This window comes from Myotis brandtii, unplaced genomic scaffold (assembly GCF_000412655.1).
Source record: "Myotis brandtii unplaced genomic scaffold, ASM41265v1 scaffold532, whole genome shotgun sequence".
Lineage (NCBI taxonomy): Eukaryota > Metazoa > Chordata > Mammalia > Chiroptera > Vespertilionidae > Myotis > Myotis brandtii.
Genome location: NW_005369955.1, coordinates 1105663 through 1121986, shown reverse-complemented (window position 1 = coordinate 1121986; position 16324 = coordinate 1105663). Strand labels below are relative to the sequence as shown.

The 16324-nt window shown below is 57.0% G+C and overlaps 1 protein-coding gene across 1 annotated transcript in view; it reads right to left on the bottom strand.

The window, feature by feature from the left end:
* The window catches only part of COL22A1 (collagen, type XXII, alpha 1), a 127911-nt gene that overhangs the window by 6912 nt on the left and 104675 nt on the right, over window positions 1–16324 (bottom strand). Inside the window, exons 51-61 of the mRNA XM_014549017.1 lie at window positions 15482–15535; window positions 13592–13645; window positions 11753–11806; window positions 9895–9939; window positions 9306–9359; window positions 8992–9045; window positions 6756–6809; window positions 5678–5749; window positions 4209–4244; window positions 2471–2515; window positions 5–113 (exon numbers count right to left, since the gene is read on the bottom strand). Of these exons, the coding sequence (XP_014404503.1) occupies window positions 5–113; window positions 2471–2515; window positions 4209–4244; window positions 5678–5749; window positions 6756–6809; window positions 8992–9045; window positions 9306–9359; window positions 9895–9939; window positions 11753–11806; window positions 13592–13645; window positions 15482–15535 (631 nt within the window). The remainder of the gene's footprint in view (window positions 1–4; window positions 114–2470; window positions 2516–4208; window positions 4245–5677; window positions 5750–6755; window positions 6810–8991; window positions 9046–9305; window positions 9360–9894; window positions 9940–11752; window positions 11807–13591; window positions 13646–15481; window positions 15536–16324) is intronic.

The following is a 16324-nucleotide window of genomic DNA, read 5'->3' as shown; positions in this document are numbered from 1 at the left end:
TGGCCTTTGGGGCCCATCAGGCCCGTGTGGCCTTTGTGGCCGGGGATGCCCGGGTCCCCAGGCTGGCCCTTCCCACCAGGAGCTCCTTTGTCACCCTTGATGCCGGGATCTCCCTAGAGGGGGAAAGAAGGGTCAGCAAGCAAAGGACTGGAGGTGCCTTGGGGCAGGGGACCCCAATCCTCTGCCTCCCAGAGAGGAGGCCTCCCTCCGTCCTGGCCCAGGTGAGGACATGGAGCCCAGGGGGACACGGCCACCCGCCACGGTCACGCAGGTGGCCTGCAGGACGAGAACTCTGATTCCAAACCCAGCCCAGGGCTCCCTCCGTCTGCCACCTCTAAGACCGACCGCCCAGCTGCCGGCCCACTTCCGGTCCCGGTGTCCTCCATCAGCTGCAGGGACAGTGGCACCACGGACAGAGGTACCTCACACGTAGGCAACCTCCCTTCCCTCCTCCCAGTTCTCGTGGGACCACCGAGCATCATGCTGCCTGGACCCTGTTCTCCCCACTGTGGACCCAGAGTCCGAGGTCCTGGATCAGTAATTGGAAACCATGGCAACCAGGGGGCGGTCCAGTCCTCCACGCTGTGTGCTACTGTGCGGCTGACCAGCAGGACTCAGTGATCAAGGGTCTGAAAACATGGTGGTCACGTGACCGGCCTCGAGGTCAGCGGGCCCCACTGCGGGGCAGGGGAAGAGGGAGAGAGAAATGGGGGGAAAGACCAGAAGCAGGTGACCACTGGAACGGGGGCCTGGCATGGACGTGCCCGGAGCCGTAGCAAAGGCAGATGGGTAGTTATGCGACGTCACCAGCGGATACGTTCCCAGGAGGAACCAAAGAAACAGCACAGTGGCGAGTCGGGGCTATTCCAGGTGTTAAGCAGGGGAACACGCAGGTGTATCGCACACCCACCCGCGGTCCTCTGCACAGACAAGCGGGGACGGTCCCTGGGAGGGGACGGGGACCAAGGCCCTGGGGGAGGGGCCCTGCTTTCACTGCGTCGCTTTTTGCAACTTGCATTGTCTATGTGTCTGTCTGACTTCACCAACGATGAAAGAGCCGTGAATTAGACATGAACTTCGCCAGATCCGAAGCGGTCACTCCTATGTCTCGGGTGCGATCACGCCATGGGGGCTGTCCTCATCAGGATCGTAGCCCAGGGCCCGGGGCACCTGGTGCTGAGGCCTCTCCACTCGGGGCCCAGCGTTTCCTACCCACCCGGCCCAGCACCCTCTGCGGCAGAGGCCTGGTCCCGCTCCCGGCTCCCGGAGCGCAGGGCGAGTGCCTGCCGCTCCCTGGCAGAGCTCCACCGAACCACTTAACGTGGCGGCCACGCTCGGCGTATTGATTGGGCCTAGAGAAGATTCATAATTGGGGGCTGAGTGTCCTGGCTCCCAACCAAACCTCTAGCCATTCCAGGAGCAAGAGCTCCCGGGGCACCTGCATGACACTGGCTGCAGCGGGGGGAGGGGACCCCTCAGTACCGTCTCATCCATGGCCCCTTTCCTGGCTCAGCCTCAGAACCGAGAGCCACAGGACAGAGGGAGGGGACACCAGAGGCAGCAGGGCTTCTCCTTGCCCACCCGACTCGGAAGAAAACCAAGGTGAACGCTTTGCAGGACGAGGGAAGACACGCCTGGGGTGGGGGCGGCGACACCGTGTGGGGCGACTGTGACAGGCGACCAAGTGGAGGCTCATGGACACACGGTGTTTAATCCGCCGAAGGCAGGGACGCTGTCTCCGTGTGAGGATGCCCCTCCCCCACTGGTGTTGCTAAAAAAATAAATGCTTTCCCTCTGTGGTTCTTTTTGGAGAAACGAAATGTAAGGGAAGGCTTTCTGAGCATAACGCCAAGCAATGCATTATGGAAACACCTGTTCCCTTGTCACCCCGGGTGACAAGCCTGGCTCTGGGCGCCCAGCGCGGTGCACACAGGCGTGCCCAGGGAGGGGAGCTGTCCCGGGCTCTCACGTCCTTGGCATTTGTAATTGCAATGACGTCACTGCTTCAAATAACAACCAAAAAAGGGGGGCCAGCGTGGCTCAGTGGTTGGGCATCGACCTATGAGCCAGGAGGTCACAGTACGATTCCTGGTCAGGGCAAATGCCCGGGTTGCGGGCTCGATCCCCAGTGTGGAGTGTGCAGGGAGCAGCCGATCCATGCTTCTCTCTCATCCTTGATGTTTCTCTCTCTCTCTCTCCCCCTTCCTCTCTGAAATCAATAAAAAATTATTAAAAAGGGGGGCGTGGGGACCAAGAGCACTGACTTCCCTTCCTCTCTGAAATCAATAAAAAAATATTAAAAAGGGGGGGCGTGGGGACCAAGAGCACTGACTACAACAAGGTGGTGGACAGGACCCGCCTCCGAGAACTGCGGGCAGAGGAGTCAGCTCTCCAGGCGGCTGTGCAGGCAGCGTGGGGACAGAGTCCCGGCCCCTGAAGCGTCACCTACAGGTGGCACGCTCCCACTCACCCTCTCTCCTCCGGGTCCTGCTGCTCCGGGCTTCCCGGGGGCGCCCTGCAATGAACCCAAGGCAGACGGTCACTCACCGGGCGGCCCCTCTGCGTGGGCACCTCCGCCCTTGGTGCTTCTACCCCACCCCTGTGCTGAGGACAAGGGTCTCGACTCCTTGCTCCGAGAGCCCCCTCTCTGTGCGGACCCTGCAGGCCTGGTCCCCTCCTCCTCTGGCCTCCTCCCGCCAAGGCCCAACATGGACCGTGGCACCTGCTCACGCTCGGCCCCCTTCCCCGCCCCCCTCCCCTTTCCGGGGACTGTCCTCATCAGGATCTTGTCCCCCTCCACGCCCTTCCCACGCAGTGGTGACATCTATGACTCCAATGCAGGAGCGTGCGGCCCTGCTGTCCAGTGGCCGCGGCCAGCCACCTCCCCTCCACCACTGGCACACTCCCCGTCCGCTATGGACGCATGTTCGTGTCCCAATTCATATGGGTGGTATTAGGAGGTGTGGGGGGATGTCTTTGGGGTGATTAGGTTTGGATGAGGTCATGAGGGAGGGCCCCCATAATGGGGTGAGGGGGAGTGGGCCTGGGGACTCAGTGGCTGGCTAGCACAATGAGGGAGGGAGGAAACCATTCAGCCAGAACCTTGACCTCGGACCTCCCTGGTCCCCAGAGCTTTGAGAAATACACGTCTGTTGTCTCAGTCACCAAGTCTCTGTCAATGTCATAGCAACCAAAACAATTTTACAGGACCTCATGCCTCTCTCTGGAGGTGGGAATGGGGGGCACAGTGTGGCCAGGCAGCAGGGGACAGGGCTCCCACTGGAAAGGGGGGTGGTCAGGTTGGGGAGACCTGGGTGCCTGCTCAGAGCCTAGACTTTGGCCGAGAGGCGCAGGGAGCCAGGGAGGGCTGCTGTGGCGGCAGCCACGGGCAGGGGAGCTGGCGGGGTTTTCTCTCCCGTCACCAGTGAGCGGGAGGCAACAGGGATCGATGGGTGAGTGAGCGATATGCCCGCTGTGGGGGGGGGGGGGGGGGGGGGGGGGGGGGGGGCACCCGCTTCCCGGGCATGGAGCCCTCCGACCCGGCTCCTCCGGTTGAGAAAGTGACCCGGCAGCCACGGGCAGGGGAGCTGGCGGGGTTTTCTCTCCCATCACCAGTGAGCAGGAGGCAACAGGGATCACGGGTGAGTGAGCGATACGCCCGCTGAGCTAGAGCATGGCTGGGGAGGGGCACCCGCTTCCTGGGTACGGAGCCCTCCGACCCGGCTCCTCCGGTTCAGAAAGTGACCCGAAGGTGCAGAGGGGAGCAGTCTTCCTCATTCCAAAGGCAGGGTCCGTGCCCGGCCGTGTGGCTCAGTGGTTGAGCATCGACCTAGGAACCAGGAGGTCAAGGTTCCATTCCCGGTCAGGGCACGTGTTCGGATTGCGGGCTCCATCCCAGTGTGGGGCGCGCAGGGGGCAGCCCATCAATGATTCTCTCTCATCATTGATGTTTCTCTCTCTCCCTCTCCCTTCCTCTCTGACATCAATAAAAATATATTTTTTTAAAAAAGATGGTACCCGGGCCCAGCTACGGACTTGGTGGGGCCCTTGCCAATTTAAACTCTGGACCCCCATTCAGAAAGCAGTGAGCAAGTGTGGAGCTCGGCCAGGCCCAGGGCCCGGGGGACTCCCTGTGTCACCCCCGTGGAGCTGGCCCGCATCTGCATAGGAAAGGGTCACCCAGGGAGGGCGGGAGGGGCGACACTTGCCTCCTTGCCTGGGGCTCCCTTCTCGCCGGGCTCCCCCTGTGAGACAGAACACGACATGGTTAGCTCAGCGGCTGCACATCACAGGTCACGGACTGTCCTCAAAACACAATCCACCCAATCACGTTCCAGCCAAGACCTCGCCGGACCAGCCTGCGCAGGAGACAGGGAGTCCTCCAGGTGGGAGGGAGCCTTGGGTCTGGCCTCCTGGGCAAGGGGAACGGCTGTGCTGCCACCCAGAGGGCCCCGGGGCCTCATCTGTGATAGCAGAGCTCCCTGAGAAGCAGGCTCGGGGGTGAAATGAGGCACCAAGACACTGGGCTCTGGCGTCAGCCTCCCCAGTTCAAGCCCTGACTCCTCCGTTTACTGGCTCCGTGGCCTTGGACAACCTCCTTACAACTTCCTAAAGCCTTTTGTGCCTCAGTTTCTCCATCTGTGCAATGGGACCAGTTGCCGTCCCTGCTTCATAGGTGGCCATGAGGCTGAATGTGTGGGCACCTGGAATGCCCCTGGAACTAGAGTGGGCGTGTAGCAAGGAGGGCGAACCCGTGATCGGCTGTCACCCCGGCTAAGGGGTCTGCAGCAAGGATTCTAGAAGAGGGGGCGCCCGGCTGCTTCATGGCAGCCAGATTAGCGACAGGCATGGAGAAGGAGGCGTGTCCAGTGAACGAATAGGCTCTAGTGAACACCAGTGCACAGGGCCATTGTAGGCTGGGGCTACGAGGCAGCAAAGAGGGTCACAGCTCGAGTGGCTGGCAGGGCTGGCTGTGGGGCACCTCGGGGCCAGAAATGAACTGGACGGGGGTGGAGAGGAGCAGGGTGAGCTCTCCACGCGGCACGTTCCACATGAGCCTCATTCACGGGTCAGGAGCCAGGGCTTGGCTGTGGCTCGCAGAAGGCGGCAGGGGGCGACTTGCTGGACCTGGTTCCTTCCCACGCGTCCCTCAGCCCAGAGACCTGGCACCCATTGCCCCCGGCTCCTCTGCGTCAGGAGGTCAGGTCAGGAGACCTGGACGCAGGGCCGGCTGGAGCGCCAGCTGACCAGGTGGCCTTGACCACCCCCCCACCTGCCTGCAAGCTCTGACCCTACAGCCCAAACGTCTCATCTGCGAAATGATGCCTAAGGACCTTGAGGTTCTGAGGCCACGCCCACTATATAAAACAGTTTGTATGCACTGAGCTCCCCAGGGGCTGGGCACCCCGCCAACCCTCTTACATAAACCATCTTCCTCTCCCAGAGGTAGGTGGTCATGCCCCCTCTGAATAAGGAGGAGGCCAAGTCGGGCCTCACGATTAGGGTGCAGGGAGGTGAGGCCCCCCCACAGATGTGACCCAGTGCATGAGGCACCCTGGACCGCACACCAGGTCACTGTAACCCTCAGGCGGACCTGAGGACACGGCGGGAGGGTGAAGGACACGTGGGCTGTACCCCTAGAGGCAGGCATTCGGCCCCCTCGGGGTGCTCTGCTTACCGGAGGCCCACGGGGACCCAGGAAGCCAGGGAGCCCGGGACTGCCGTTTTCTCCTTTGCTTCCCTTCTGGCCCTGCGGAGGGAGAACCGGGTTAGTTCTTCAAGGTCAAGTGCCAGCTGAGGCACATACCTCCGTCGCAGACTAGATCGCTGGCCCGTCAGGGTGCGTGCGGACAGCAACCAATCGATGTGTCTCTCTCACATCCATGTTTCTCTCTCTGTCTTTCCCCCTCCCTTCCAATCTCTCTTAAAAAATCAATGGAGAATGTATCCTCGGGTGAGGATTAACAACAACAAAATATACTAGAGATGGGGCTGGGAGGAGACACACGGACAGGCCGACAACTCTGAGCCTAGAATCCATCAAAGACCCATCTTCCCCACCATGTCCGCCCACAGCAGACCTGACCCCGACCCCGGATCCTCTCTCCAGGGACCAGGACTTTGCCGATGACTCGTCCCACCCTCTTCCTACTCGGTATCCCCCATCCTTCTCACCTCCCATCCCCCCTCCTAACCAGCAGGAGGACGCCCATCCGCTGCGCACTGGCCCTGCTGCCTGAGCCCTGAGGCTCGTCGGCCTGACCCCTGCTCTTCATCCTCTGAGCACAGCCAGCAGCGCTGGGCCGTTTTATGACCCATTTATAGAAAAGTCTTTAATAGGTTTGCTCCTTGGATGCCTGCGGTTGTCCACAGGGAGCCAACTGCATAATCGCATCTATTTAATTTCTTTATTTCTTCCATCACCATTTATCCTCTCTATGCCCCCTTCCCTCTCCCCTCCCCCCGCCATGTATTCGAGACTGTAAAGGAGGCCTGCCCGCACCCTCTTGCCTCCGCCGCCTGCTTCTGCCCCGCGAACCCCATGCTTTCCCACCCCCCCTCCCCCCCCCCATGTATTTGAGACTGTAAAGGAGGCCTGCCCGTACCCTCTTGCCTCCGCCACCTGCTTCTGCCCCGCGAACCCCATGCTTTCCCACTGATGCTGCGAGGGATGGAGAGCAGACAATGTGTGACGTGAGCCACACGCCCCTTCCGGGCCTGCCCGCCCCCGTCACGCAGCCCAGGGCGATACTCACTGGGTTTCCTGCGGGGCCGGGGTCCCCTGGAGTCCCGGGCGATCCACTCTTGCCCTGCAGGGAGAAGCAGGGGGAGACCGCTGCAGGGCACAGAGCCAGTGATGGAGCAGGGAGTCCGGGGGCGGGACCTGCCTTCCCACCAGGAGCTGCTCCACCAGCGCGGCTGCTGTCAATTGCTCCTGACTCACAGGAGCTTCTAACGGGAGCTCGGAATGTCAAGTTCATAATATTGTAGAATTAAATGCGTCCAGGCCCGTGAAAAAGCCTACCCAGCGGCCAGTGCCCCCGGCCCCGCGGTCACTCACCATGACCTTGTCCACCCGTGCATCCACACGTCCTTCACTCACAGCGTCTCAAGGACAAACGGTCCCGCACAAAACTGTTCACATCCCAGCCACACTGTTCCCAGCGGCTCAGGAGGCACGTCTGCCAGCTGACCTCTCTGCACCGCCCCCCACCGCCCCGCCCACTAAGGGCGCCCTTATTCCCATTTAACAGATGCGGATACTGAGACTCGGAGGCGTGGCTCATGCAGGGTCACTCCCTACGTGCCAGGCTCCAGTGCCCCACCCACTGCTCACCACAGGCACACACTCCAACCAGCACAGAAATGCCAGGTCACCTGCTCGAAAGGGAAGTGAGCTTGGACCCAGGCGACCCCGAGCCCACCGTGTGTACCCGACCTCGTGGCTGTCAGTAGGATCGCAAGTAGGGCCTCCTGGGCCTAAAAGTGCATGTGTCTGGCCAGCATGGCCCAGTGGTTGAGCATCGACCCATGAACCTATCAGGGTACACACCCGGCTATGGGCTCGATCCCCAATGTGGGGCGTGCAGGAGGCAGCCGACCAATGATTCTCTCTCATCATTGATGTTTCTCTCTCTCTCTCCCTTCCTCTCTGAAATCAATAAAAATACATATTTTTTAAAAGTTGTCACATAGCTGCCGTTATCTCTGTGGCACAGGTGGGTAAACTGAGGCATGGGGCCTGCGTGGGTCACAGCCAGCCTGTGTGTGGGACCACCTCCCGCTCACCCCCTCCAGGGAGGGCTGCCGGGCGCTCCTCCCTCCGCCCACCCACCACCCATCTGTGTGGCTCTAAAAATACTGTATGGGCTTCACATCTCTCTGCCCCTCCTCCCTCTGGCCCTCGCGTTTGCGGGAGGGTAGGCGCCAAGACACATTCGCTCAGGGCACCCACACGGCGGGTGTGCACAGGAGGGTGGCTCTCGGCGGCACCTGCCACCTGCTCACTCGGGGCCGACGGGGCTGCAGGCCCCTGCTCAGGCCCCGCTCGTCCTCGGGATCCCCTCAGTGCCCAGCCCCTCCCCATGGCTCTGAGCTCCAACCTCCCACCCAGGACCCTCCTGCCAGGTGGTGGTTCTGAGGAGGAAATCTCGCAAACTGGAGCCCAGGAAGGTGCTGAATTAAGCTGCAGCCTTGAGTCCAGACCCTGGCTCTGCCCCTGAGTTGCTGTGTGGTCTCAGGCAAGTTACCTGACCTCTCTGTGCCCCCTGTTCTCATCTGTGAATGGGGACAGGAATGGCACCTGCCTCCCAGGGTTTGGGGAGGACTCCGTGAGTTACATAGCTGCCCGGGCAGCCCTGGCACCGGGCTCCGCCGATATCAGACACAGGCAGCGTCTGGCTCAAGGTGGTGAGAACCCGCTGGGGCTGGAGGAGCCGCCTCTGAGTCAGGGCAGCAGATGCTCCCGGCCGAGGCCGAGGCCGAGAGAAAAGCCTGGATCCTGGGGCTGGGATGCCCCCGGGGGCCTGGGGGCTCCGGAACCCGGCCTCCACCTGTTACACAGCCCCTCCTCCCTGCCTGACCCGTGTTCTGTTCCCTCACTACCCCTGGGACACGGTAACATCACAGCTACACACGTGTGTGTCTGCTCTGTGTGCACACTGGTTAATATATGAAGGGTTTCTGGCACCACAAGTACCGTGTGTGTCCCTTGGGGTGACAGCACCCCCACTGGGAATGCGTGTCCGAGGGCCCGGGCCCTGCCTGACCAGGTGGCACCTTTTAAATTTCTGACTGTGGGTAGGTGGTTCCAGAAAAGAGGTGGGGTGTGGGCGGGATGCTGGGGAACTCAGGGCCGTCATCACGCTCTAACGGCCAGGACATGTTGAGGCTTTTAACAGCACGTGGGGCTACGGGGTAAAATACCAGGTATCACCATGGTAACAGGCCCCGCAGACACATGGCGCACGTGGGTCTCAAGGTGAAACTCACCAGTGGGCCCCTCGGTCCTTGGGGACCCGGCAGCCCTTCGGGTCCGGCATCCCCCTGGAACGGAGAGAGGGACGTTATCACCGAGTCACGCAGGAGTGTGATGGGACACAGATGTGGACCAAGGCTCACCTCGCCACCCAAGACCAGCAAACTGTGCAAACGTTCACCATTACTGCCAGTCACTCCCACAGGTGCCCCCGTGGGCTCCTCTCTGATAGTTTCTGGGGGTCCCTGGTCCTTCAGTGAAGCCCTTTGCACCTCCCCTACACGCCTGCTCCCCCAGACCCAGCCAGGCCCCCAGGACGCCCACTTACATCTTTTCCTGGTGACCCCTCCCGGCCGGGGGGCCCCATGGCCCCGGGCTCTCCCTGGAAGGAAAAGCAGAAAGGAAGCAGCTGCTGGGAGGGAGGGAGATGCAGAACCTTCGGCGGCGGCCTCTGCAGGGTCAGCGAGGGGAGGAGGGGGGCCCACAGCAGGAAACCCCTCTGAGCTGCAGGAAACAGCAGCGAAGGGCCGGGCACACAGCCTGGGATCCTGCCTCCTCACCTGCTGACCCCCCCACACCCCAGCTTCTCCCCATTCACAGGGCACGGCAGGGGCTTCTGCTCAAACATTGATCCTGAGGATAAACCGATGCTCCCCACACGTGAGCTCCGGGCCCTGGGCCTCCGATGCACAGTGTGTGCAGCCCAGCCCAGTGCCACCCCGGGTTCCAGCTGACTTGGTCCAGTTGTTGGTAAGTCAGCGTCTGCCCCCCACCGCCGAGAAATTTCTAGAAAAACTAGACCAGGCGAGGGATGACGCTTTAGGCTTCTTGGGTGACAAGGTGTCGCACAGAGCCCAGTGTCTGGAAGCGCCAGCCAGGCCCACCTGGGACGACCTTCGCGGCAAGACATCACTTACCCGGGGGCCGGGGGCGCCAGCATCGCCCGTGTGTCCCTTGAAGCCCTGGGTGAGAGAGACCGGAGTTATCCCACCAGAGGGCAGGCTGGTGAGAGGGAGGGGCAGGCACCTGGCAAGATGGCCGGGCGGGTCCTGACTCCCCTCACTCTCCACCGCTAAGAGGTGCGGGCCCTGCTCTGTGCTGGACGCTGGCCATATCCCCGATGCCCGCGGACTGGGTGAGGCCCTTCCTTCCGGCTCAGTCCCAGCACGGCAGGGCTGGCCCCACACACGCCCCAGGTGGTGGGGTGGCAGCTCAGGTGTTGCCTGGCTTCATGCTTCCTTCCCCTCCTCCTCCTGGCCTCACACCACTGGGCTGGTCCTGCCCCAACACAGGCCCCAGCACATGGGTCTCCATGGTGACCGCCAGGAAGCCCTCCCGCCCGGTCAGCAGGCGCCACCTGGGTCTTGGGCCCCACGCAGGTGCCTTCTCCACCCTGAGGTTCTCTTCCTGGTGTGGTCGGGTGGGAAGCGGCGGGATTCAGCAAAAAGGACATGGATTTCGTGTTTTATTTCCTTCGTATTGAATGTGGGCCAGGGAGTTATTGATTTTTTTACAGAAAAACACATTAAGGAAAGAGAACTGACATTTTGATCTCCTCCTTCTTACCAGATAATTGCATTATAGAATTTTCATGAAAAATAGAAATAGTACTTTTTTCCAAAAACAAATTTAAGGATTTGTGTAAACAATTTTAAAATTATGAAGGAGTAAAGTATTTAGCAAAAACAAACAAACCCACAAAAAAAATCCTCAACAACCCCAAAACATATAGAATGAGTTCATTTTTATAAAAAACATGTTATCTATGATAGCCTGACACCCAGGTAGAGATTTGGGCCCATAAAGGTCAGAATTCATGCACATAAAAAAGACCATAAAAAATATACTGGACCATTCACAGAGCTTTACCTGTCTGTGTTGTAGAATTACAAGTAACTATTTTCTTCTCTATGACATTACTTTATTTTTTTAATTATTACCATCATCATTGTTACTGCTTTGCAATGAGAATGGGTTACTTTTAAACTTGTGAAAACACCTCTAGCTGTGGAAAGTGTTCAAAGCTAAAATGAAGACTCCGTTCAGGTTCTACCATCCAGAGAAAGGCCACGAAAACGATAACAAACAGGACAAGAACAAAGGAGCCTCAGAACCACGACGTGGTCACGTGGCTGCATTTGGAAAACTCACTGCACAGCCGCGCAGGGAGCACTGAGTCTGCAGGAGAGTCTGGGACCTGAAGGGGAGGGACCCTGCACCCCTCGGCCTGGCCGTCTCAGAGACCTTACCCACCGCGTCAGAGCTGTGTGGCTGATGCTTATCCTACCAGGGACAGCGTACACGCTCACACTCACACACACAGTCACACACAGTCATATAGCCACACACTCACACACATTCACACAGTCATACAGCCACACACACGCACAGTCACACACACACACACGCACAGTCATAGTCACACACACACACACTCACACAGTCATACAGTCACACACTCACACACATACACACAGTCATATAGTTATACATTCACACACTCATGCACATACACACACACACTCATACACACACTCACACACTCACACAGTCACACTCACACACATACACATACACAGTCATAGTCACACACACACAGTCACACAGTCATACAGTCACACACTCACACACATACACACACACTCACACACATACGCGCACACACTCAAAACACTCACAAACTCACACCCACACACAATCACACACATGCACACACAAGTACACGTACACACACGTGTGCACACACACACATGCTCACACATGCACGACACTTACGGGGGGCCCGCGGGCACCCTCTGGTCCTGGCAGGCCCGGCTCTCCTGCTTTGCCCTGAGGAGAGAGGAAGAGAAGGGGTTGAGGGGAGCATAAGGGATCCCCCCATACTTGCTGCCTGGGCTTCCGAGCACTACATTCCATACCCCTGTCCCTGCCTCTCTGCCAGCCCGCCCCAGCCCTGCGGTCCATTGTCACCCATTCACACCGCCACCCCGCACCCAGCCCGCTGCGTCCCGGGGCCCCTGGGACGTGCTGGCTCCTCGGGTTCATCTCTACAGTGATGGCTCCTCGGCCCTCACCTTCTCAGAGGTGCCCGGCTGTTTGAGAAACGATGCAGGCCCCGTCATAAAGGGCTTTGTACCTCCCCACCGGCCACCTCCAGGGCCACCCCCTCATAGGTCTCTGTGATCATGGGAACAGGGGCCTGGCTCCTGGGCCCTAGTCAGGTGGGCTGGCCATCCCATCACTGGCCTGTTACCAGCAGAAAAATGCTCACAACCAGCAACTGTTGAGGGTTTTCAACATGCGGGTAGAAGGGAGCACTTCATGGGAGTCTATCAATGCCTCCTCACTGGAACCCAATGAGGGAGGCACTGCTGTTCCCCTTCAGGCCAAACACTGAGGCACAGAGAGGGTGAGCGATCTGCTCAAGGTCACACAGCTGGGGTTTTGCCCCAGGCATTTTGGCTCCAGAGTCTCTATATGGCATTCTGTATTATTGTAATTATGGCTCAAATGACTCCTAATAAAAATTATGCAGCAGGCAACTCAAAAGGCTGCCTATCTATCCATCTATCTGTGTATCCATCCATCATCTACCCATCTATCTGTGTATCCATCCATCATCTACCCATTTACCTATGTATCCATCCATCCATCCATCATCTATCCATCTACCTGTGTATCCATCCTTTATCTATCCATCTACCTGTGTATCCATCCATTATCTATCCATCTACCTGTGTATCCATCCATTATCTATCCATCTACCTGTGTATCCATCCATTATCTATCCATCTACCTGTGTATCCATCCATTATCTATCCATCTACCTGTGTATCCATCCATTATCTATCCATCTACCTGTGTATCCATCCATTATCTATCCATCTACCTGTGTATCCATCCATCATCTATCCATCTACCTGTGTATCCATCCATCATCTATCCATCTACCTGTGTATCCATCCATCATCTATCCATCTACCTGTGTATCCATCCATCATCTATCCATCTACCTGTGTATCCATCCATTATCTATCCATCTACCTGTGTATCCATCCATCATCTATCCATCTACCTGTGTATCCATCCATCATCTATCCATCTACCTGTGTATCCATCCATCATCTATCCATCTACCTGTGTATCCATCCATCATCTATCCATCTACCTGTGTATCCATCCATCATCTATCCATCTACCTGTGTATCCATCCATCATCTATCCATCTACCTGTGTATCCATCCATCATCTATCCATCTACCTGTGTATCCATCCATCATCTATCCATCTACCTGTGTATCCATCCATCATCTATCCATCTACCTGTGTATCCATCCATCATCTATCCATCTACCTGTGTATCCACCTATCATCTATCCATCTACCTGTGTATCCATCCATTATCTATCCATCTACCTGTGTATCCACCCTTCATCTACCCATCTATCTACTGTCTACCTCCCCATCCATGTCCCTAGAGTATAGAAGTGGCAGAAGTAATGCATAGAAAGTAGCTTCACTGTGCCCAGGCCGGAGCAGCTCCTGGGCACGTAGCGGCTGTTACCGAGAAAGCGCTGCCTGGGCCTGTGGGATGGTGAAAAGTCAGCCCCTTACCGGCTCTCCGGGGGCGCCGGGTTTTCCGTCCCTGCCCTCTTTGCCTTCTGCTCCCTGCAAGAGAAACTCACATGGGTCATCTGCCCCAAGATGCACGGGGCAGGGACACACGCAGCTCCATTCACACGCAGCAGCTAAAAAGGCGTTTCAACTGCCAGAATTGGGCTGATTTCCTGGTTTTTCCCCAGCACTGAGATTCAGGCTTGGATGTCTGGTCCGCAGTGTCTGGCAAATAATAAAAAATCAAGAGATTGCAAACGTTTCTTTGTTATTGCTGTCGATCTAGAGGCCTTCCAGGACACATTCCTAAGGTCAAACATGGGATGATGGGCCTTGTGTCCGGGCTCTGACTGAGCACGGAGGTGAGGAGGGGAGACACCAGTGCTGACGAAGACGAGGAGGACACTGAATGATGGACAGCACTCAGCATGGCTCCTGGAGCTCACGAGGGGCTGCAAAGGTCAAAGGCATCTGCTGTTCACTAGGAGTGAGGAGAGGGCTTTCTGGGCAGACAGGAATGCACGTGCAAAGGCCCTGTGGCCGGGAGAGGTGAGGATGTGGAGTGTCCTAGGCCCAGAAGGAAGCCAGTATGGCTGGAAGGAAAGAGGGCAAGTGGGGGGCGGGGCGCTGTGGCCCGTGGAGGCCCAGAAGCAGGCACCGGCCAGACTGCAGCCACATGCAAGGATTTGTTCCCAGCAGAGAAGGCAGCCCTGGCCTCTCCCGACCGGTCGTGTTGCTAACAGAGCGGAGAGCTCCATCCTGGGGGGAAGACTGCTGAGTTAAAAAGCCCAGCATTTGTGGAAAGAATCATGCAGCTCGATTCTAGAACCTCAGACAAGACTAACCTCTGACAAGTACCCCACTTTAGGGAGCATCATACAGAATCAGAAAGGGGCTATGCGTGCGAGCTAGTCTACTGCAGATTTAAAAACTAACTGTAAGACTCATGAGGCAGCAGAGACATGAACGTATATCGTAGGGGACATTTATTAGATGGAGTGTAGGTAAAATTTAGGAACATGCAATACCAGCGTGGAAAATAGAAAATGTTTATATTATCACAAGAATTAATTATCTCAATTCTGTATGCATACATGTGTATGATTCTATTGTCTTAACTGTATGGGTATATATAGATACCATTCACATACACATACACATATGTATGCATACACATATATGTGTGGAGAAACAAAAATACTATTTAAATAAGCAAACAACAAATATGTACATAAAAGAATGATACTAAGATAGACCCCACCGAAAATTTAATTTAATTGAGTGACTATATAAAAGGCTAAGTGACTGGCTGAATGTCCGACACGCACTGGCAATTTAAAATTAAACGTTGACTCACACATGCACGATACATATAAAGCTCTTGCTGGCGCCAATCGCACGCGTGTGTTTCAATCTGTCATTGTCGATCGTGAATGTGGCTGTTTTTGTTGACTTTAGGCAAGCACTCTGAAAGTGTTTTTACTCTTAATACGGTATAAAGGGAGAGATTAGAATGAGTTTAATCAACTTATCAGTCATTGTTTTTATCAATGTTTTTATATCATGTTTTTGTTATTTTTATATCATGACTTCGTTGTTGTTATATCATGTTGTTATTGTTTATTAATCAATTTACATATTGTTTTCATATACACTTTACTAATTTTCTTTCATCTCTGACACTTCTATTATAAACAAAGGGCGAATAGCAGTATTAAAACATCTCTTCTAATTAATTTCCTTTGGATGTGCACAAATCCGTGCACCAGGCCACTAGTGTTCTATAACACACACAACTCCCCTGGGGACCGTGTCTTGCTTTAACGAAGGTGAAATACAGTTTTGTTTGCTTGTGTAGGAGAGAGACTGGATTTTTTAAATGTCACTTACTGGGATTCCGGGTAACCCCGATGGGCCTTCGGGGCCGGGGGGACCTTCTTTCCCCTAAAAGATCCAAGACAGAAACACACCATCAAATCTCTCGGGCTGGCTGTTCTGCAGGCAGATAATGTCACACAGAACTGCCTCCGAGGGGTGTGGGGTCGCTGGTGAGAAACGGCAGTGCTTCTGAGCCTGCCTCCTGCTTCCGGCATCGCTTCCCGGGCAGGGGTCCTGGGCAGCCTGGTGCGCAGACTGGGACTCATCCCGGCCCCGCTGCAGGGCCTCAGGAGGGAGAGACTGGGGGCCGGGTGAGGAAAAGACATCTGAGGAGGAGAAAGCCATCCTGGGTGACTCCCACAGGACTCCTGGCACCAGAGTCCAGAGACGCCGGGCCCTGACTGCGGCTTAGCCAGACTGGGAACATGACTCTGCGATTCCTGAGACGGGGTGAATGCCTGGCGTGACCTTTCCCCGTTGTGCGACCCTGAACTGTCGCTTCGCCTCTCTGACCCCCCCTTTCCTTAGTTATGAAGGGGGGTCGGGATTCAGGACCTTCCTAACGCTCAGGGCGGTCAGCGAGATCAGGGACACTCGTTCACCGTGTAGTCCTTTGAGTGAGAGTGTGCGCAGTGGCCACGGCCCGATGCCTGCCACTGGGCCCCGCCCGCTGAATCCGAGAGGCTCTGGAAGCTCCGGCGGTGAGCACACCTCGGGGTCTGAGATGAACGCCTGGGGTCAGAGGCCAGCAGTTGTGGTTTCCAGGCCTTGACCTGACTTCCCCCTCCTTAGCGACACTCTGCCTCTTGAACACTGGCTGACAGCGGCGACCTCCCATGGCGCGCTCCCGGGCGC